The following is a 22,463-nucleotide window of genomic DNA, read 5'->3' on the forward strand; positions in this document are numbered from 1 at the left end:
GTTTGTCATTTTAAATTTCAGTAGATTATTTTGGTAGAGTCTACCAAATTGTCTACAAAATTTATGGTAACAACTTCCTCACCCACAAACATTGTACGAAAATGTCCATCTTCCTCACCATTGGCATTACGAGATATTGTCAGTCTTAAAAATTTTTTTGTCCTTCTGCATGTAAAAGATTTACAAGTTCCTTTCCCATTCTGGTCTTCTCTAATGCAGCACGTCCCAGACTTTAGGATTTTATTAAAATTAATTAATGATAGGGGAAAATCCCTTGAAATTGATGTGTTTGGCAAGCAAGAAATGACATTCCCTTCCACCCCAATCTTAGAATGTCAGTATCTTTTCATTAAAGAACATAGCTTAATCTTGGTAGGGTTAGGGCTTCCCTGGTGGCGCAGTGGTTAAGAATCTGCTTGCCAGTGCAGGGGACATAGGTTTGAGCCCTGGTCTGGGAAGATCCCGCATGCCACGGAGCAACTAAGCCCGTGCACCACAACTACTGAGCCTGCACTCTAGAGCCCACGAGCCACAACTACTGAAGCCCATGCGCCTAGAGCCTGTGCTCCGCAACAAGAGAAGCCACTGCAATGAGAAGCCCGCGCACTGCAACGAAGAGTAGCCCCCGCTCTCCACAACTAGAGAAAGCCCGTGCACAGCAACAAAGACCCAATGCAACCAAAAAAAAAAAAAAAAAAAAAATCTTGGGTTATAAAGGACATAATTTCAGAATTTAAAAATATTGAAAAAAAATTATTTCATCGTAGACCAGAAACACTTTGTCATGGACCAGCTCTAGTCTGCAGACCCGTGTAGGAAACCACTGATGTAATACATGTTTAAGCAGCTTTATTTGGACACTTTTCTCTTTCCTTGAAAATTTTGGGAAGTACATAATGTCCATTTTTTTAGTTACCTTATAATTTATCAGAGGTCCATAAATCTTTTAAGTCACAAGCCCTCCTCCAAACTCTGTCCTTGACACTACATCAGTTGTCAGGTGTCAGCCTTGTGCTCTTTCTTTTCCAAAGTCAGACACTTTGCACTGAGGAGATGAAAATATTGTCTGCAACCACACGTCCTTCAGAGTCCTCTTTGTCCCAGGTTTCTTCTGGTTGTATAATTTGTTCTCACATGTATCAACTAAAGGTTGCCTATAACAAACTCTGCATCAGGCCTCAGAACACACTGGAGGAAGGAGCATCATTAGCAAGGTCAGGTTTGCAGAGGGCTCCTCCTACCCCATTAAGAGTCACCAACCAGGAGAATGTGGTCTTGTCTTCCTGGGTTGGGGGAAGCCTCTGTGCATCTGTTGGCATCAATGAATCCTTAGTATTCTGTCTAGGAATTCATTATTCTCGCAGGTGCCAAGCTGAGATTGTCTTTCCTCCTCAACCCTAGTGAAGAGTGATGTTTAGTAAGATAAAGGCAAAGGCTTTTCTAGTATAATAATGCTGAGCTTATGCTATGAAAAACAGTCAACATGAGCAAGTGAAGAAATGGTTCATCTTGAGCTATTTCACCTGGATGGGGTTGGCATGGACCCTCAAAATCTCAAGCATCTCACTTGCTTTCTCCAGATAGACCAGGACCCTGGGGGAGGGGGTGGAGATCAGAGAAAAAGGACCCTCCAGACCCCATCTAAGAAGGACTTGGTGTGAACTGACAGGTCACATGATGAGAAAAGTGATGTTTTGCACCATTCATTGGACACTTATCAGCCAATAGGATTATTTTCTATCTGCTCACAAACTGTACCTGCAGCTGTGAGATTTCAGCATGACATGCCAGAGTGGACAGAGGTATTCATCAAGATTTCACCACCCTTTTGGCAATGAAACCAGACTGCATTTTTAGCACACGTATTTCAGTGTCTATCTCCCAAAGAGGAAGTTATATTTAGCACATTTCCTGCTAGCCACTGAACAGTGCAAGACCTTCTGGGTCTGGAGTTAGTCACAGCCCTTTATGTCTATCTGTGGAATCCCTCCTTGTAAACTGCTAGGGCTTTGAGGAGCCCGAGTTTATAGCATGAACTCTTACCATAAATCCTTAGAACCCACCAGGAAAGGTGCTGATTGGGTAGTATGTTCATAGTGACTTCTTAGTCCCAGCCCTGGGAACATTAGGAATGCCCCAGTCAGATGGAGTGTGTGTGTGTGTGTGTGTGTGCACATGCTTGCATGCATCCATGTGTTTGGGCATGGTAGTGTAAATGGGGCACTCTGGGTGACCTTCTTCAGACTTTTTAAAAAAAATTTTATTGGAGTATAGTTGATTTACAATGTTGTGTTAGTTTCTGCTGTACAGCAATGTGACTCAGTTATACATATACATATATCCACTCTTCTTTAGATTCTTTTCCCATATAGGTCATTACAGAGTACTGAGTAGAGTTCCCTGTGCTATATAGTAGGTCCTTATTTGTTATCTATTTTATATATAGTAGTGTGTATATGTCAATCCCAATCTCCCAATTTATCCCTCTTCCTTTCCCCCCGGTAACCGTAAGTTTGTTCTCTACATCTGTAACTCTATTCCTGTTTTGTAAATAACTTCATTTGTACCCTTAGACTCTTCTTGTACCTACTCCTGAGGAATGTGTTTGCATTGCGTTGGGTTTGGGAAAATCAGATCAGCATGTTATGCAGCCTCCCAAAGAGAGGAGCGAACAGGAGATGAACTTTCAGGGCCATAGGCCCTACTTTTCCACATGGATCTTCTGGGTCAAGGGTCAGAGACACAGGGTCCCTTAGACCAGTACCTGCAGACAGGGGGCCTCAGAATCTTCTAGGGAATGTGTTTAAATGCAGATGTCATGGTCAAACTCCACCCAGGTATACTGAATCAAACTCTGGAGTATACAGCCGAGGAATTTATATTTAAAAAAATACCCTAGATTGTTTTGTGATGTGAGTGGGTTTGCTGACTACTGCCTTACTTGGCCCTTCCTGCAAGGGGATGGTAGCAGCACTCAGCGTTGACATCAAGTCTTTTTGATTTTACCTCTGAAACATTTCTTGCATCTTCTCTGCATGTCCACTAATCACTAGCCAAGTCCAAGCTACCAGCATCACTGGCCTGGACCACTCCGTGGCCTCAAAGTTTCCCCTGCAGGGACTCATCCCCCTCCAATCGGTACTCAACACAGCAGCCAGAGTGGTCACTTCCAGTCTCAAGTCAGATTCTGTCACACTCCCCACCCTACCCTGACCCTCACTCCAGTTATTATTTTTTTCTTTTTCCTTTCTTTTTTCCTTTGGCTGCACCACACGGCATGCGGGATCTTAGTTCCCTGACCTGGGATCAAACCTGTGCCCCTGCAGTGGAAGCATGAAGTGTTAACCACTGGACCGCCAGGGAAGTCCCGCTCCAGTTATTTCTTTCCATTGCTTTTAGGATGAACACGACATTCTTCTCACAGTCAGAGGACCTGCAGGACTGGATCCGCACCCTATACCTCATTTCACAGCCATTGTTCCTGCTAATAGATCTCTCCACAGACCTGTCCCCCCCACTCCTTTCACCTGCTCTTCCTTCAGGCTCAGCTGTCATCACTTCCCCAGGGACGCCTTCCCAACCTCTCAAGGGCTGCACTTTTCAGTTGCATTTTTACTAATTGATGCAATAATATGATTAAACACGAGTCTTCATGTAGAATGTAATTTCCCATGGAGGCAGGGACCACATTTCTTCACTATCACAGCCCTAGTGCTTGGCTCTAAGTACCTGTCCTCAGGACTTCCCTGGTGGTCCAGTGGTTAGGACTCGGCACTCTCACTGCCGGGACCCCAGGTTCGATACCTGGTTGGGGCACTAAGATCCCATAAACCGAGTGGCAAGGCCAAAACAAAAACAAAAACCTGCCCTCGCCTCCATACGGCAGGTGTTGTCCATCAAGCAATCTTCAGTCAGAGAATATGCAGGGTCCTCGGATAGCCCAGAGCTTTGTAATTATACCCAGGAGTCCCATTCATTTGTTCATTCATTCATTCATGGTGACACGTGTAGGATTAAGTGCCGTTTTGAGCTGTTAAATTCTGGGCCTAGCTGGAGTCAGCCAGCACAGCAGGCACCGCTGGTAATGATTTGAACATGTCTGAACACTTGGCGTGCCTCACTTCCCTTGGCTCAATCAAAATAAACATCTACTGAACATGAACTAGGCGCCAGACGTGCCCCCTGTCCTTAAGCAGCTTGTGGTCTAGGGAGGAAAGACAGACACGAAACAAGTGACTACAAGTTTATGAGTTTTACCAAGGGGCATTCGAGTGTGCCTTGGAGACACAGAAGAGGGGGTGCAAGTCTAGTCTAGGGGTTCAGGGGAAAGCTTCCCTGCAGAAGGAATATTTGAGTTGAGGTTGAGGGTGAGTAGGAGTTAGAATAGGCCCTAGGGAGCAGTCCAGGTGAAGGCCAAGGTGAACTTCAGATGATAGGGCTATTTAATGGGCAGTAGGGAGCACCCAGTTCAGCCTAATTCTCCTGTGAGTTGGGGCTTGGCCCATCCAGCCCTTATCCATCCTCTTAAGGGGCAGATGCTGCACTAAACGGGACAGGGAGTCGAGTGGCCTGTGCGTGGGTACCTCTCGGGGCTCCCTCCTCTGACTCAGGCGGCACAGGAGCTGTTGTGAATTCAGCACCACTCTTGTTGGAGCAATATTAAACATCATCACCAAAGGCAGTTTTGACTCATTTATTTATTAATATAGAAAAGGAGCCCAAGGCAGCTGGACCAGTAGTACAAAGCACCAGGAGTTAATACTATTCTGGTGAAAGGGTTGGCTTTACAAAAGTGAAGGAGTAGGCAAGAGCTGCCCTGGTTCTGGGGCCAGGCCCAGCCTACTGCCCAGAACCTCGGAGCAGCACCTGGAACCAGCCGCTGGGAGAGAGTGACGGGGGGTCGGGGGCTGATGAGCTGGAGACCAGAAGGACAGGTGGCAGGGATGGAGGGCCAGGCAGTGAGAACCATCCTGTGGCTGATGAGGACAGGCAACTGCCGGCTGGAGGCTCCCCACTGGACCCTGGGCGGAGGCTCACGTGAGCCTCAGCTCCGGGGGCAGGTAGAAAAACCCTGCGGATACTAGAGAGGATGGGGATCCAGACACGGCTCAGGGTTGAAGGGCCTTTCCCTTCTCTCCACCAGGGGCCACCTTTCTCAACACTATGGGTGGGGCTTCAGGGCCCAAGGCACAGAGGGAGGCCCAGAGGCCTCCCAGCGGGAGGAAGAGGGGGCAGAAAGGAAGCACTTGAATGTTCCCAGCTTAGGCAGCTGGGGCTGAGACACAGGGCAGGCAAACAGCACCCCCCGTACAATGAGGCTGGAACGCAGGGCTGGGTTGGGCTTATCCTCAGCCAGGACCAGCCCCATGGCAACGGTGCTTGCCTCAAACCTTAGCAAACAGAGTCTGCTGTGAGCACTGGCTCTCAGCAGACCCGGGTGCCAGCCCTAGCTCTCCTGGAACAGAGCTGTCTCACCATGGACCAGCCATGCCCTGCCCTGTCCTGGGCCTCCTCTGTTAATGAGGGCTTTGGATATGACCTCTCAGGTCACGGGAGCTGCAGGACCTGCTCTTGGTACTTAAGTGGGAACTAGTCCCAACCAGACTCCGGACAGAACTGGCATGGGCCGGGGGGCCGGGGGTGACGGGGGAGGAAGATGTTCCTGCACGGAACTTACCCCACACACACTCCAGAGCCAGGAAAGGCCACTGAGAGCCTCTCCTTCGCCCAGGGGAGGCGGCCGCCCTCCCTTTGGCACAGGGGGGACGCAGCTTGGTGTGACCCTTCATAACCACACCTGGGTAACACTCGGCATGGAGAGAATGGGGTGGCACTCTGCAAGCCTTTATGCTCTTCCCTGGGGTGGGGAGCTCAAGGCCACTTGTGGCTTTTGCCTCTGGCCCTTAGCGTAGAGAGGAGTGCTCTCCTTCTGTGGTCCTGCCCTGGGGACAGCCCGAGACTCTGCCTGGCTGGCACATGTTAGTTGGTCAGGAAGGGACAGAGGGGTAAGTAAGGAGACAGGGAGGTGAGAGTGAATCTCTGGCTTTCTCCTCGCCCTCTAGGGGAGCAGCTCAATCAACCGAGTCGCAGATCTCCTCCACCACTGCGTTGAAGATGTGTGGCTGGTCCGCGTACACGTGGTGTGAGGCGCCCTCGATCTCCTGTGGATGGAGGACCCCACCAGGGGCGGGACAGCCCTTTATTCAAGGCACTGGAAAGCTATTGCACCATTTCTTTTTCCCTTAAGCCTGCTTGCCCGTCGCCCATGAGCACTTATTTTATCTAAGACAACAGTCCACCTTTCTCCCCAGATCTTGGCACTTCCCTGTGGGAGTCAGTGAACCCCAATATCCCATCCTTACTTCTCCCATGGCGCCTGATTTTATCTTTCATTCCATGCCAGCCCCTCCAGCGACCTGCTCATGTCAGCGACCTGCTCATGTCATCCACATGTCCACTAAAGCAGGGTCCATCAGGCACCAGCCTAATTAAGCATACTCATTAGCAAATGAGGGTGGGGGGGCGGAGGAGTGTGGTGGGAAGGCTTCATGGCAGCCTCTACAGTTCCCAGCTCTGGTTTGGGGTGGGAATTACAGGGGGTGGAGGGACAGCGTGGTGCCTGTGCCTGACTACTGGACAAGAATCTGCCTTTCAGCTGAACTGAGCTACACAGAAGTGAGAAGCCCCTAATTATGATTTTACAGAGAGCCAACCCTTTCAAATCCACTACCATAGCTCAACCTGTCCACTCCTCTTTCCCCCCGACTCTCCTATCACCCTTTGCTACCCTGACTCAGCTACTCTGGGTCAGTCAACTCGTGCTGGGATGTTGCAGTGTTTCCACCTCAATCCTGCTCCTCCAGTGGCCAACGTACCATGTCTCGGACGTAGGAATCCGGCCGCTGCAGCTTCACCTTTTTTCCCGTGCTGGTGTCTATCCAGGTGTTGGCCCCGTAGATCATGGTGATGGGCATTTCTTTTTGAATCAAGTGAATTCGCTCTAACATGGGTCGCCGGGCCCAGCCGAAGGACTCCATCATGGTTTTGAATGCCGTCTCCCCGCTGAAGAAGCAAAACAGGGTGAGGCAATGAATAAACGCCACAGCCTAAAATGTCAGTTTGTTGATCTCAGAGGCTGGGGAAGTATCTTTGTCATTCTTTGTGGTCCTCTCAGAGCCCAGCACTGGGCTCATTAAATATTAGGAAGATTAGGAGACAGGACTGAATCTCCAGAGGCTCCCATCACAGATGAGTTAGGAGGGACACACTTGTGAAAACCCCATGGCACTGAGAATTATCCAAGAGCCTAATAGGTTACTGTTTATTCAACAAATATTTATGTGGCATCCCGGAGCTGAGGGTGGGGACATATGAACAAGACAGACGCAGTGCCTGCCCTCCTGGAGCTCACATTATCTTCATACTTTAGGCATAAATAATGAATTATATGATTAACTTAACTTCAAATTTCCCAAGAATTATGAAAGGGTGGCGGAGTTCTAGGAGAACACAGACTAGGGACTTGGCTTCCTGGGGCTGAAGGAGAGGGTCAGGGGGTTCACTTGGGGTGCGCTCTGATGAGCAAGTACTACAGAAGCACAAAGGGCTTGCTGAAGAGAATGGAATGAAACGTTAGTCTTGTGAGGACCTGGGGGGAGCAGCAGTTTGTGCGACTTGAGAAGCAATGATGGCCAATCTAATCTCCTTTGCTCCCTGGCCATTTCCTTAGGGAGAGCTAACCGAGGCTGTGTCACGAGGGGTCTGCAAGGCTGAGGCAGAAGCCAGCTGTCCAGGTTGCTCTCCTGGGAAGCAGGAGAGGTTGGGGACACCGCCACCCAGCAGGCTCAGCCTGTTTGGGAATTATATCCCCAGTCTCCTTTGCACCCCTGAGATGAAAGAGAGCCTGGGTTCTGCACAGGCCACCAGAAACAGGGCTCCTCCTTAAGGCAGTGCAGCATAGTGGAAAAATCATGGACTCTGGAGTCAGAGAGACATGAGTTCAAATCCTGGCTGTAGTTTCTAAGCAAGTCATGTAAACAAGAATACACCTTAATTTTCTCATTTACAAGCTGGGAGGAGTTATACCCACTTTATTAGGTCATTGTGAAGAAAATGAAAGTATGTACAAAGCCCCTAAATCTAGGTGAAGCAAAGTAGGTACCCCATCCCCCAAGTATTCTTCTTTGGCCAAATCGTATGTTTTCCAACGGAATGGTAAGAGTTACCATGAGCTCATGAGGGTTACAACTCAGGAAGACTCGGGGGCTTATAAAATTGAGTGATGGTGTTTGGGGGAAGGGGCTGGTTATCACCGATGTCATCTCTGCTTCTTTTAGGACCTGAATGAGGTGTGTGATTATGTACTCTGTGGCTTAGATTGGGAGGCCATTCATTATATGGAACTAGGTCTGGGACTGGGGAATGCTCTGAGGAAAGGGCTAGGGGTGGGCCTGCAGGGTCTCAGAGGGTATGAGACTGGCACTGAGCCCAGTGGGGGCTGAGAGGAGTTGAGAGCAGGAAGCAGTGGGCTTCCTGATTTGACTGTTGAGCTGAGTTTCTATACTGCTGCTTAAGCAGGGTCCTTCAATCAGCTGGGCTCCTGAGGAATGTTGGATGAACAGTTCCCACGCTGCCTGAAAGCTGTCTGGGTTTGACGCTAATGCCCAGACAGCACTGCTGGAATGCAAAACCCCAGTTGCTTCACAGCTTTCGGCTGAACAGTCCTGAAATGAGGCATGGCAGTGCTGCTGCTCCCAATGACCTTGGCTCCCCTGAGATGCCTCCCAGTAGTGTGGGGTGAGGCCCCCACAGAGGTGGTGCCTCATGGTATCAGCCACTCACATGGCACTGCCTGAGGGGAAGACTACCTCCCTGACTCTGCCCTGGATGGCAGTTGTCAAGACTGTAGATCAACAGGCTTCTGGGGCCTATGTCTGAGTTGTCATAGATATAAACTTCTAGAGATTCTGCGGACATCCCCAAATCCCCCAAAGATAGGGAAGGCATTCCTATCCCAACAGTAAGTATTTCAAGGTGCACATAATTAAATTTTTAAATGCATAATCCATCAGCAGTTCTATTTGTAGGACTGTAGTCTAGAGATAGTCACATGTGTGCAAAGGAAGATACATAAGGAGGTTCCCTGAAGCAATGTCACATGATATCTCAGACCTAAACTAACAAGAAGATTCAGGAATTACAGGTCTGGGACAGGAGAAGACTTTCTTTCTTTTTTTTTTTTTTCTTTATAAAAATACCATGTTCAGAGAAGGAAAAAGAACTACAATCCTGCAGCCTGTGGAACAAAAACCACATTCACAGAAAGATAGACAAGATGAAAAGGCAGAGGGCTATGTACCAGATGAAGGAACAAGATACAACCCCAGAAAAACAACTAAATGAAGTGGAGATAGGCAACCTTTCAGAAAAAGAATTCAGAATAATGATAGTGAAGATGATCCAGGACCTCGGAAAAAGAATGGAGGCAAAGATGGAGACAATGCAAGAAATGTTTAACAAAGACTTAGAAGAATTAAAGAGCAAACAAACAGAGATGAACAATACAATAACTGAAATGAAAACTACACTAGAAGGAATCAATAGCAGAATAACTGAGGCAGAAGAACGGATAAGTGACCTGGAAGACAGAATGGTGGAATTCACTGCTGCGGAACCGAATAAAGAAAAAAGAATGAAAAGAAATGAAGACAACCTAAGAGACCTCTGGGACAACATTAAACGCAACAACATTCGCATTATAGGGGTCCCAGAAGAAGAAAGAGAGAAAGGACCCGAGAAAATATTTGAAGAGATTATAGTCGCAAACTTCCCTAACAGGGGAAAGGAAATAGCCACCCAAGTCCAGGAAGCACAGAGTCCCATACAAGATAAACCCAAGGAGAAACACGCCGAGACATGTAGTAATCAAATCAGCAAAAATTAAAGACAAAGAAAAATTATTGAAAACAGCAAGGGAAAAATGACAAATAACATACAAGGGAACTCCCATAAGGTTAACAGCTGATTTCTCAGCAGAAACTCTACAAGCCAGAAGGGAGTGGCATGATATACTTAAAGTGATGAAAGGGAAGAACCTACAACCAAGATTACTCTACCCGGCAAGGATCTCATTCAGATTCAACAGAGAAATCGAAAGCTTTACAGGCAAGCAAAAGCTAAGAGAATTCAGCACCACCAAACCAGCTCTACAACAAATGCTAAAGGAACTTCTCTAAGTGGGAAACACAAGAGAAGAAAAGGACCTACAAACACAAATGCAAAAAACTAAGAAAATGGTCATAGGAACATACATATCGATAATTACCTTAAACATGAATGGATTAAATGCTCCAACCAAAAGACACAGGCTTGCTGAATGGATACAAAAACAAGACCCATACATATGCTGTCTACAAGAGACCCACTTCAGACCTAGGGACATATACAGACTGAAAGTGAGGGGGATGGAAAAAGATATTCCATGCAAATAGAAATCAAAAGAAAGCTGGAATAGCAATACTCATATCAGATAAAATAGATTTTAAAATAAAGAATGCTACAAGAGACAAGGAAGGACACTACATAATGATCAAGGGATCAATCCAAGAAGAAGATATAACAATTATAAATATATATGCACCCAACATAGGAGCACCTCAATACATAAGGCAACTGCTAACAGCTGTAAAAGAGGAAATCGACAGTAACACAATAATAGTGGGGGACTTTATCACCTCACTTACATCAATGGACAGATCATCCAAAATGAAAATAAATAAGGAAAAACAAGCTTTAAACAACACAATAGACCAGATAGATTTAATTGATATTTATAGGACATTCCATCCAAAAACAGCAGATTACACTTTCTTCTCAAGTGCGTACAGAACATTCTCCAGGATAGATCACATCTTGGGTCACAAATCAAGCCTCAGTAAGTTTAAGAAAATTGAAATCATATCAAGCATCTTTTCTGACCACAATGCTATGAGATTAGAAATGAATTACAGGGGAAAAAACGTAAAAAACACAAACACATGGAGGCTAAACACTATTTTACTAAATAATCAAGAGATCACTGAAGGAATCAGAGAGGAAGTCAAAAAATACCTAGAGACAAATGACAATGAAAACATGACAATCCAAAACCTATGGGACGCAGCAAAAACAGTTCTAAGAGGGAAGTTTATAGCTATACAAGCCTACCTCAAGAAACAAGAAAAATCTTAAATAAACAATCTAACCTTACACCTAAAGGAACTAGAGGAAGAAGAACAAACAAAACCCAAAGTTAGCAGAAGGAAAGAAATCATAAAGATCAGAGCAGAAATAAATGAAATAGAAACAAAGAAAACAATAGCAACCATCAATAAAACTAAAAGCTGGTTCTTTGAGAAGATAAACAAAATTGATAAACCATTAGCAAGACTCATCAAGAAAAAGAGGGAGGGCTTCCCTGATGGTGCAGTGGTTGAGAGTCTGCCTGCCAATGCAGGGGACATGGGTTTGTGCCCTGGTCCAGCAGGATCCCACATGCCGCGGAGCGGCTGGGCCTGTGAGCCATGGCCGCTGGGCCTGTGCGTCCGGAGCCTGTGCTCCGCAACGGGAGAAGCCACAACAGTGAGAGGCCCGCGTACCACAAAAACAAAAACAAAAACCAAACAAAACAAAAAAAGAAAAAGAGGGAAAGAACTCAAATCAATAAAATTAGAAATGAAAAAGGAGAAGTTACAACAGACACTGCAGAAATACAAAGCATCCTAAGAGACTACTACCAGCAACTCTATGCCAATAAAATGGACAACCTGGAAGAAATGGACAAATTCTTAGAAAGGTATAACCTTTCAAGGCTGAACCAGAAAGAAATAAAAAATATGAACAGACCAATCACAAGTAATGAAATTGACACTGTGATTAGAAATCTTCCAACAAACAAAAGTCCAGGACCAGATGGCTTCACAGGTGAATTCTATCAAACATTTAGAGTAGAGCTAACACCCATCCTTCTCAAACTCTTCCAAAAAGTTGCGGAGGAAGGAACACTCCCAAACTCATTCTATGAGGCCACCATCACCCTGATACCAAAACCAGACAAAGGTACTACAAAAAAAGAAAATTACAGACCAATATCACTGATGAATATAGATGCAAAAATCCTCAACAAAATACTAGCAAACAGAATCCAACAACACATTACATACACCATGATCAAGTGGGATTTATCCCAGGAATGCAAGGATTCTTCAATATATGCAAATCAATCAATATGATACACCATATTAACAAACTGAAGAATAAAAACCATATGATCATCTCAATAGATGCAGAAAAAGCTTTTGACAAAATTCAACACCCATTTATGATAAAAACTACAGAAAGTGTGCATAGAGGGAACCTACCTCAACATAATAAAGGCCATATATGACAAACCCACAGCAAACATCATTCTCAATGGTGAAAACCTGAAAGCATTTCCTCTAAGATCAGGAACAAGACAAGGATGTCCTCTCTCACCGCTATTATTCAATGTAGTTTTGGAAGTCTTAGCCATGGCAATCAGAGAAGAAAAAGAAATAAAAAGAATACAAACTGGAAAAGAAGAAGTAAAACAGTCACTGTTTGCAGATGACATGATACTATACATAGAGAATTCTAAAGATGCCACCAGAAAACTACTAGAGCTAATCATTGAATTTGGTAAAGTTGCAGGATACAAAATTAATGCACAGAAATCTCTTGCATTCCTATACACTAATGATGAAAAATCTGAAAGAGAAATTAAGGAAACACTCCCATTTACCACTGCAACAAAAAGAATAAAATACCTAGGAATAAACCTAGGGAGACAAAAGACCTGTATGCAGAAAACTATAAGACACTGATGAAAGAAATTAAAGATGATACCAACAGATGGAGAGATATACCATGTTCTTGGATTGGAAGAATCAATATTGTGAAAATGACTATACTACCCAAAGCAATCTACAGATTCAATGCAATCCCTATCAAATTACCAATGGCATTTTTTATGAACTAGAACAAAAAAATCTTAAAATTTGTATGGAGACACAAAAGACTCTGAATAGCCAAAGCAGTCTTGAGGGAAGAAAATGGAGCTGGAGGAATCAGACTCCCTGACTTCAGACTATACTACAAAGCTACAGTAATCAAGAGAATATGGTACTGGCACAAAAACAGAAACACAGATCAATGGAACAAGATAGAAAGCCCAGAGATAAACCCACGCACCTATGGTCAACTAATCTATGACAAAGGAGGCAAGGATATACAATGGAGAAAAGACAGTCTCTTCAACAAGTGGTGCTGGGAAAACTGGACAGCTACATGTAAAAGAATGAAATTAGAACACTCCCTAACACCATACACAAAAATAAACTCAAAATGGATTAGAGACCTAAATGTAAGACTGGACACTATAAAACTCTTAGAGGAAAACATAGAAAGAACACTCATTGACATAAATCACAGCAAGATCTTTTTTGATCCACCTCCTAGAGTAATGGAAATGAAAACAAAAATAAGCAAATGGGACCTAATGAAACTTCAAAGCTTTTGCACAGCAAAGGAAACCATAAACAAGACAAAAAGACAACCCTCAGAATGGGAGAAAATATTTGCAAATGAAGAAACTGACAAAGGATTAATCTCCAAAATATATAAACAGCTCATGTGCTCAATATTAAAAAAAAAACCCAATCCAAAAATGGGAAGAAGACCTAGATAGACATTTCTCCAAAGAAGACATACAGATGGCCAAGAAGCACATGAAAAGCTGCTCAACATCACTAATTATGAGAGAAATGCAAATCAAAACTACAATGAGGTATCACCTCACACCAGTTAGAATGGGCTTCATCAGAAAATCTACAAACAACAAATGCTGGAAAGGGTGTGGAGAAAAGGGAACCCTCTTGCACTTGGAATGTAAACTGATACAGCCACTATGGAGAACAGTATGGAGGTTCCTTGAAAAACTAAAAATAGAATTACCATATGACCCAGCAATCCCACTCCTGGGCATATACCGAGAGAAAACCACAATTCAAAAAGACACATGCATCCCACTGTTCATTGCAGCACTATTTACAATAGCCAGGTCATGGAAGCAACCTAAATGCCCATCGACAGACGAATGGATAAAGAAGTTGTGATACATATATACAATGGAATATTACTCAGCCATAAAAAGGAACGAAATTGGATCATTTGTTGAGATGTGGATGGATCCAGAAACTGTCATACAGAGTGAAGTAAGTCAGAAAGAGAAAAACAAATATCGTGTATTAACACGTATATGTGGAACCTAGAAAAACAGTACAGATGAACTGGTTTGCAGGGCAGAAATAGAGACACAGACATAGAGAAGAAACCTATGGACACCAAGGGGGGAAAGCTGCGGGGGGGATGGGGGTGAGGGGGTGATGAATTGGGCGATTGGGATTGACATGTATACACTGATGTGTATAAAATGGATGACTAATAAGGACCTGATGTATAAAAAAATAAATAAAATTCAAAAAAAAATACCATGTTCATATCACTTTTTCAGTTAAAAAAAAAAAAGATCTTTGCAAATGTTTTCCAGTCTTTTTGCCTGTCAGGCTAACTGCCTATCTCCAGGGAAGAGTAAGGATCCTTCTCTAGAGACGGGTGGCATGTTTAATTAATCTATTATCTTCTCCATTCCTTTGCGCCTATCCCTGGGAAAGTCTCTGGAAACCATCAAGCCTGCTAATGCCTATGTTCCCCTAACTGAATGAGAGCTCTGTGGAAGAAGAAATATAGCACAGAATGATCCTGGGACCGCTCTGGAGTTTTCCAGCAGCTCGAGTTTTAGCTGCCAACCCATCGACCTGAGCCGACTCTGGAAGCTGCCCTCACCTGGGATTCTGGGCATTGCAGTGGTAGATATACTCCGATATAGTATCATCATCAAAGAAGTCTGCAAACTTGCGTTTGAAGTCTGGTCGGAATCGCTGTACCAGGCTGGGCCCTGGGAGGGGACAGAACGTGGAGAGGCCGATTTGAATAGGGAGGAAAGACTCCTGCTTTTTTATGTGTTAACAACTTTAACCAAACATTATTTCTCCTAAGGGTTTGTTTGCTTTGTACACTTAATGTTATAGTGGCAGACAGAGCATGGAAGTCTTTTGGGAAGCTCCAGGTGACTACAAATGAGAGTCAGTTGCCAAAGAATTTAGACAGTCTAATGTCACTGAGGAACCAGATTATCTGCAGCTCAATGAAGTCCCAAGATCTTTCTCTCCAAGGATCACAAGCCCCACTGGAGTCCATGGTTGAGATGCTTTGCTTTTACAGTCTGAGCTATGTTCTCTTTCTCCCTGAGACCCTTTATGGCCGTTTAATCTTCTGAAGGTAGTGGATGAAACCAGACCACCTCCCAAGAGCCCTCTCACGTTCAGGCCTGTAATAGAATACGAGTGAAGAGGTAAACCTAATGCTGGCATCTCAGACTCGGGGCACAGTTTTAGAGCAATCTGTTCCCTTCACCTTTCTTTAAATAGTACATATACAAGCAGTAGGGCACTTGAAACACACTGTAAAAACTGGGCCTACTGAATGATCAGCTTCTGGCCTCTCTCTTCTGGTCTGCTCTCTCTGTGTGAGAAGCAAGGGGTGAGAGGGAAGCAAAGCTGGGATCCCCTGGGCCCTGGTCCTCCTGCATGGCTGCCAGCCAACCTCCCCAACCATAACAGCTCTGATGCCCATGCATGGACCTGGCCAGAGGCAAGTCCAGAAATGGGGAGAGTGGTTAGAGCAGGGCTTCTCCCTGTAAAAGGATTATAGAAGGTCTGCTGGAGTGCACAGTGCTGGGTGCCCTAAGAAGGTCAGCCCTCTGCGCATTTAGTATCCTTTGGTACCTGTGTCTTTTGCTTTCCTTCCTTTCTCCCCAAACTCCTACCTTCTGCTCAAGTGCTCATTTTTCTCTTTTATCCACAGCCATTCTGTTTCTCTTGAAGGGCCTAGAGAGACAACTCTTATTCAGCCATTAGCAATTAATTCATAATAATTGGCTATTGAACATTACTGTGTATATATAAGCCATCAGTGCAAAATAGATGGCCACCAATCTTCCGTAAAGGGAATCTGCTTTTCGCTTTATCAGAGTAAAAGGCTCCCCAGATAGGGAGGGTGCTAGCAGTGTGAGGTCAGAAGGCTGGGGCATACTGATCCCACTCACTCTGGCTGGCTCCCCCCTCCTTCTCTCCCTTCACTCACAGGATTTGCTGACAGCTACTAAGTAGTGAAGATGTGGTGTCTGACTGGGGCAGGGGCTTGCCTGCCACTGTGGGCTAGGCTGGAGGCTCTGGTCCTGACCTCTCCTGGCAACAGGTGCTGGGTGAGCTGCAGGGATGGGATCCAGCAGTGGTGACCACGCTGAAACACCAACAAGCTGCCATAAACATGTAGCACAGAAACGCAGCAGAGGAAGAGTCACCTCACAGCCCCTTCCTCTCTCTCTGGGGCACAGAGTAGCAGTTCTGCTCCATCTGTCTCTTGCATGGAAAAGCTTTTTCCATGCAGCTGAAGGAAAAAAAGAACCTTCTGAAACTGCAGACAAAGACATCTGGTCCAGATTAACAGCTTTAAATAACAATGTTAGGCCTATTCCCACTTTTCATGAACAAGAAGGGATGGTGAGAGTCCAGGTGCAGTGGGGCTTCTAGAATGGGAGAGCCGTGGTTTGAGGAGATAGTTTTCCATCTATAGGCTACTCACCCCAGGGCCCAGCTACTCGAAGAACAGCAAGTGGATTGGAACGCCCTAGGACAGAGGCCACAGCCTTGACCCAGGTCGGGGGTGCACGGATCTGACTGGGGTCAGTTGGTCGGAGGGGAAAGCCCCATGGGTCCACCAGGATGAGGTGTTTAACTCTAAAGGAGGAAAAAGGAGGAGTCAAGTTGTCTTTGCTTGAAGGTATCACAGCCCTTAAATCACCCAGGAAGAGAACTATTGGAAACAAATACCGGAAGTTTCCCAGCAGGGCGAGGAGTTGTCGTGATGGAGATGGGTGGCTCCCCCTTACCTGTCAGGGTACTTGATGGAGTAGGAAGTGGCCAGGAATCCTCCCAGACTGTGCCCCAGGAGGATCATACTGGGGATCCCCATGGTCTCCCGCCACGTCTCTATAGAGGTCACAAACTCGTCCTCGGCCCCCTCTGGGTCCCTCGGGAACGTTGGCCTAGAGCTTCGCCCGAAGCCGAGCAGATCGAAGGTGTGCAGAGTGCGGCGGGCGCTCAGTGAATCCATGTTGAGGATCCAGAGGCCCACGCCGCCCCCAAAGCCATGCACCATCACCAGGGGGGTGCGGTCCCTGAGCTCAGGGCTCACTGTCACCGTCCAGATCTTGTTCTGGTTTGGGAGGGACACATATCGGGCCAGGAACTTGTTCTGGAGGCCTGGGGAGAGGGGTCCAGGGCAGAGCAATAAGACTGTGTGCTGACAGCATCATCTTTTGCTTGGACTCCCACTCTTCAGTTCTCTCTCATCCCCAAACCCTTCCTGACCTCCCTCGCTTTTCCTTTCACAACTCTCTGACCATACATCCTAAGAGTTCAACTCCAAGTACAATTTGTAGACCGTCTATTCTGTAGGTATTAAGAGGGGCCATCTTATTCCTTGAGGCTGTTTGGGTCCCTTTGGGTCCATGGTGGCAGTGACCCCACAGAGCTTCAGCATCTATCACTCTTGTACCTGTATGTGCTTGGGGCTTGACCCATGGACAATAGTGTCCTCACTGAGGGTATCTGGGAGGGTTGAGCCAGGTCCCTCTTAGGGACAGACCAAGGTGGGCAATGCTTGCACTGCTGGTGTGAAGGCAGTCACATGACAGAGCTGCCGGGGGGGGGGGAAGTCACCTGGATCCCAGACAGCTTGAAAGGCTTGAAAACTGTGGCTGTTCTGTGGTTGTACTTATCCCAGCCCATAAGAGAGAGGGTAGCCATGGCTGGGGCAGTGGCTATAGGGCGGGGAAGATCATATGAGGAATATGGGGAGATGTGGCCCAAGGATCTTGTTTGAGTCGGTGGCTGCTGATGTCCCTGGGATGCCTTAACCCCCACAGAACACTGCCCACTAGAGCTGGTCTGTGGGAATCCCCAACCACTCTGGTGACTGGATGGCGGGGTGGGGTGGGGGGCGCTAATTGGGCAGAACACAAGGAATAGTAATATTAGAGAATACAGGACTGCTGGTCCTTGGGTAGGAAGATGGTAAATCTAAGAAGTGCTTGTGTGTTTGATGAGAAAGGGAGAGATGGCAAAAGAAAAGAATAGGAGAAGGAAGAAGTAAAGGAGAGAATGTGTACATTTGTACATGTTGTATGTTAATAGCTGGTACAGGGTTTGAGGTGAAGTTGTGGGATGTGACAGAAACCAGCATGATGGACAGGGAGGGAGATGTCAAGGAACCACTATCATGGAATGTGTGTCCTCTGGGCAAATCTTTTCCCTCCAGTCACAGACATCCCTTCCTCCCACCCCAAGCATTGTCAATCAGGAATCAGTGGGCTCAGTGTGCCAGGCTCCGGGAAGATCCTGTATCCTGGGCCTCCCGAGGGAGGTGGGATGAGTGTCCCTTCTACTTACACTGGAGGATCCTGGCTTCCACATTCTTCAGCTGAGACATGGAAGTGGGGCGCCAAGCGGGCAGCCAGCTGCTCAGCCAGCCTTGAGGCCTGGGACAGGGAGACACAGAGACACTCACTGGCAAAGCTGGAAACACTGATGCTCTCAGGCTTGCTGGCAGTTAGTTACAAAAGAGTTATCAGTGTGCAGGGTGTTTCCAGGCTCAGGAAACCTGCCCCTATGGCAGTCAGCAATTCCATGGCTGCCTGATAGACTGTTACTCTTCTCTGGTAAATGGTTATTAACAACAACATGCCCTTTGTTTCAACAGATACTCAGAATACCATTTGCACGACACTTCACAGTTTACAAAGCCCTTTCACATTTTTTTATCTCATTGGAGCTTTACAACTCCACTTTGTTACTGGTTATTATAATGTTCAAGGAAGTTACAAGGGGAAAAAAGCCAACTTTTAACTAATGTTTCAGTTCTCCTTTGCCATCCCTAGGACTGTATGTTCCCTTAGAGTAGGGAAAATTCCCATGCCACCTGCCCTCCTGGCAGGGCACCAGTGTTCGTGTGTGCCCTCTTCCAAGCCTCTGGAAGTACAGAGCACTGTGTCAGTGCCCAGTTGGGCTCTCAGGCAATCAATCAGTCCAGCCTTGAATGACATGATGGGAGAGGCAGGGAGTAGGATGAGGGAGACCTGGGTTCAAGTCCTGCTGTGATTCCCTGACAGGACAAAGGTTGTCCTTGGTCTTGTTTCCAGTTTATAAAATGAGTAGAAAGCTCACACAGGTCATCACCTCCAGTGGCATGCAGTAAAACAGACAAGATAACCTATCTTGCTTTCTACTTTATACCCAGGGAACTTTAAGTCATTGCAGGGTAGAGGTTGAAAGTAGCAGTTGTGGAATAATTTTTAAAAACCCTGGATCTAGGGACTTCCCTGGTGGTACAGTAGTTTAGAATCCGCCTGCCAATGCAGGGGACACGGGATCGAGCCCTGGTCCAGGAAGATCCCACATGCCGGGGAGCAACTAAGCCAGTGCACCACAACTACTGGGCCTGCACTCTAAAGCCCGCGAGCCACAACTATTGAGCCCACGTGCCACAACTACTGAAGAGCCCCGTGCTCTGCAACAAGAGAAGCCACTGCAATGAGAAGCCCGCACACTGCAACGAAGAGTAGCCCCTGCTCGCCGCAACTAGAGAAAGCCCACATGCAGCAACGAAGACCCAATGCAGCCAAAAACAAACAAACAAACAAACCCCCAAAAAAATGCTTTAAAAAAAAAAACACCCTGGATCTAAGTCACAATAATATCATTTACAAGCAGACTGGTGTTGGCCTGTTAAATAACCTGTCTTTGAGCATCTAGATATGGAAGGGACCTCATAAGGTGCCTGGGACAAAACAGATGCTCAATGAATGAGCTTTTATTATTCCTTTTCCATCCCATATGATATTTCTCTTTTCTTGAACTCTGTCTGGATGAAGTGGATTTCAGGATCCACACCACCAGTTACAGAAAGGGCCTGTAAACATCAGAACAGTCAAGCAGGGGCATTCTGCGGGGGAGCGAGGGCAACTATTACCAACCCCCCCATGGCACACATTGGGCATCTTGCTACATCATTTGAAGTGCAGAATTTTAGATTAGAATAGTTCCCTAGAAATCTAGTCCAGCCTCTTTATTTTACAGATGAGCAAAGTGATGCCCGAAGAGGTTATACAGCTAGTTAGAAAAAGAAGCAGAACTAGAACCTGGATCTCAAATCCAGGTTTCGCCTTATTTTTTCAAGGCCACACACGAATACTCACATTATACAAGCACAGTTTCACACTTGTCTGTTTTCTGAAAGGAGGTGTGACCTAAGGCCAGAGGCTGAAGTTCTAATCCTGGCATTGCCACTCACCAGCAATGTGTCTTTGGACACATTATTTAGCCTTCTCTGTCAGTTTCCTCATCTTTAAAGGGAGGTAATAATAGTATCTACCTCATAGGGTTGTTATAAAGATCAAATGAATGAATGCACAGAGACATCACACTAGCACAAGATAAAGTCCCAATAAATGTTCTTTTCCCCAGCTAAATCATAAGCTATCTGTATTCCCAGTGATTTGCAAGTAGCAAATCTCAGTGACTGAGGTTTGAAAGAAATACTGAGGTTGCAGCTGAAACTGGTCCATCAATGGCTTTAGCCAGGTGAGAGCTGTCACTCTCAATCAATGCAGTCCTACAAAGACTCAGAACCCTTTGAATATTCCACTGGAATTCCTTATAGGCTTGAAGCACGGGCACCAAGACCACAGAATGTTGCCAGTCTTAAGAGACAAACCTTCTCTCCACCCCACAGAGACTGTGACAAGTCAGGGCATGTCATCTGGACCTCACATTGCCTTATATCTGCCCAAAGCAGCACTCAGGAGAAATGTTGTTCCAAGGAACAGCATCAAGGGCTGCTCTGCAGAGATACTCTTCAGGGAGAGCTTTTCCTCTCTTCTTCACCAAAAATGCTACTGGTAAAGCACTGGAAATAGTCCCTGGCACACTATCTGCTCCATACCACTGGGGAGATGAGGACTGAGCTGGGGAATTCAGGCAAGAAGCAGAGCAGCCACTTAGCCATGAACTTAGCCTGGCTGGGGTTGTCTCTTCCCTTTAGGGTGCCTTTATCCTGATGGTGGGTGAGGCAGAAGGGGTTCTGTGCTGGGTGAGAAGACTGTTCTAGACCTCTGTGATCTTGAGGTCTCCTAGCTTCTTTGGGCACTGGATTCTTCATTTGTAAAAAGGAACTGATCTACCTGAATCTCTACCAGCTCTAATATTGGATTTCTCTAAGTCATCGTAGCTATTGTAAATCTCCTCTTGGAAGCATCATTTTGGAAAAACACCACTCTCCTGGGCAGTTCCTTCAAGTCCAGGAAGCTATTATTGTCATAACGTTAACTAGTTTTGCAAACAGCTCTGAAAAGGGGGGAACAAGGGGGAACACGGGATCCAGGAAAGGCCCAGTTTTGGTGAACACGGCCCCCCCGCCCCCCGCTTGGCTGGAAGCTGAGTCATTCTCCAAGCAACTTTTCCTTGCTCCTATCAGACTGTGAACTGCTTGTCACACCACCTACAGGTGGCATCCCAAACTTGATGTCCTTGAGACGGTGTTAACAAATTCCAAAAGCTCTAATTCTGAAACCGCAGCATTAAGGATATTGTTATGATGATTAAAAACTATCAACAAGGATTGCCAGCGACTAAGCGTCTCGGTTGGCTAGAGCGAAAGAAACTTGCAAGCCTATTAACCCAGACCAATCCCAGCGCAGTGGAGCCCGCTTTCCGCTTGCCACGCCTTACCCGTGCTGGGCTGGGCTAAGCAAGGCTCTTCCCACACCCCTGCCTCCCAACCTGGAGCAAATCCAGACGAGCAGACCTGGCTGTTACCCCCGCACCCGCGTCCACACGCTTGCTTTGGGGGAATCTGGGACATCACCACTAAATCTAATCCCAGGGTACATAGACTAGAGGGGAGCAAGGAATGAACGCGAACACTAAAGTGGAAAGTCAGAACCGCTGGGCTGTAGAAATCGTTCTCTTCCATTCCTCCCCTGGCTCTGCTGCCGCATCTTCTGGGCAAAAGGAAAGCAACCAAATGCAACCCCCCAACCCTCCCCTGAAGCCGACCTGAAAAAGGAAAGTCTGGAAGGTGTCTAAAACTGTTCCTCAGCCACAGACAGTCCCAGGTTCATGGCCCAGAGATAGAGATAGAGAAAGAGACAGGATTAACTCACTGCTGCTCCAGATCATCAGCCATAGTAAACAAGCCCTGCCGGGTCGAGCTGAGCCAGCCCATCC

General features: G+C 46.3%; 1 protein-coding gene across 8 annotated transcripts; it reads right to left on the bottom strand.

The window, feature by feature from the left end:
• Nucleotides 1-841: 841 nt before the first annotated feature.
• ABHD4 (abhydrolase domain containing 4, N-acyl phospholipase B) lies at nt 842-22,463 on the bottom strand. Of its 8 annotated transcripts, none has more exons than XM_060146053.1 (8): nt 22,400-22,460; nt 18,630-18,718; nt 17,901-18,001; nt 17,069-17,394; nt 16,762-16,916; nt 14,902-15,013; nt 6,876-7,062; nt 842-1,397 (listed from the first exon to the last, which is right to left on the bottom strand). In XM_060146053.1, the coding sequence occupies exons 1-8, from the start codon at nt 22,420-22,422 to the stop codon at nt 1,392-1,394; spliced, it is 999 nt and encodes a 332-aa protein (XP_060002036.1). In that variant the 5' UTR covers nt 22,423-22,460; the 3' UTR covers nt 842-1,391. The 8 variants fall into 8 exon arrangements, with proteins under 8 accessions (XP_060002036.1, XP_060002024.1, XP_060002041.1 ...); XM_060146041.1 differs by lacking the exon at nt 842-1,397 and adding an exon at nt 4,238-6,161 and having other exon boundaries at nt 22,400-22,446; XM_060146058.1 differs by lacking the exons at nt 842-1,397; nt 22,400-22,460 and adding exons at nt 4,238-6,161; nt 22,293-22,391.

The sequence above is a fragment of the Lagenorhynchus albirostris genome, chromosome 1, assembly GCF_949774975.1.
Source record: "Lagenorhynchus albirostris chromosome 1, mLagAlb1.1, whole genome shotgun sequence".
In the NCBI taxonomy this organism is placed as follows: Eukaryota; Metazoa; Chordata; class Mammalia; order Artiodactyla; family Delphinidae; genus Lagenorhynchus; species Lagenorhynchus albirostris.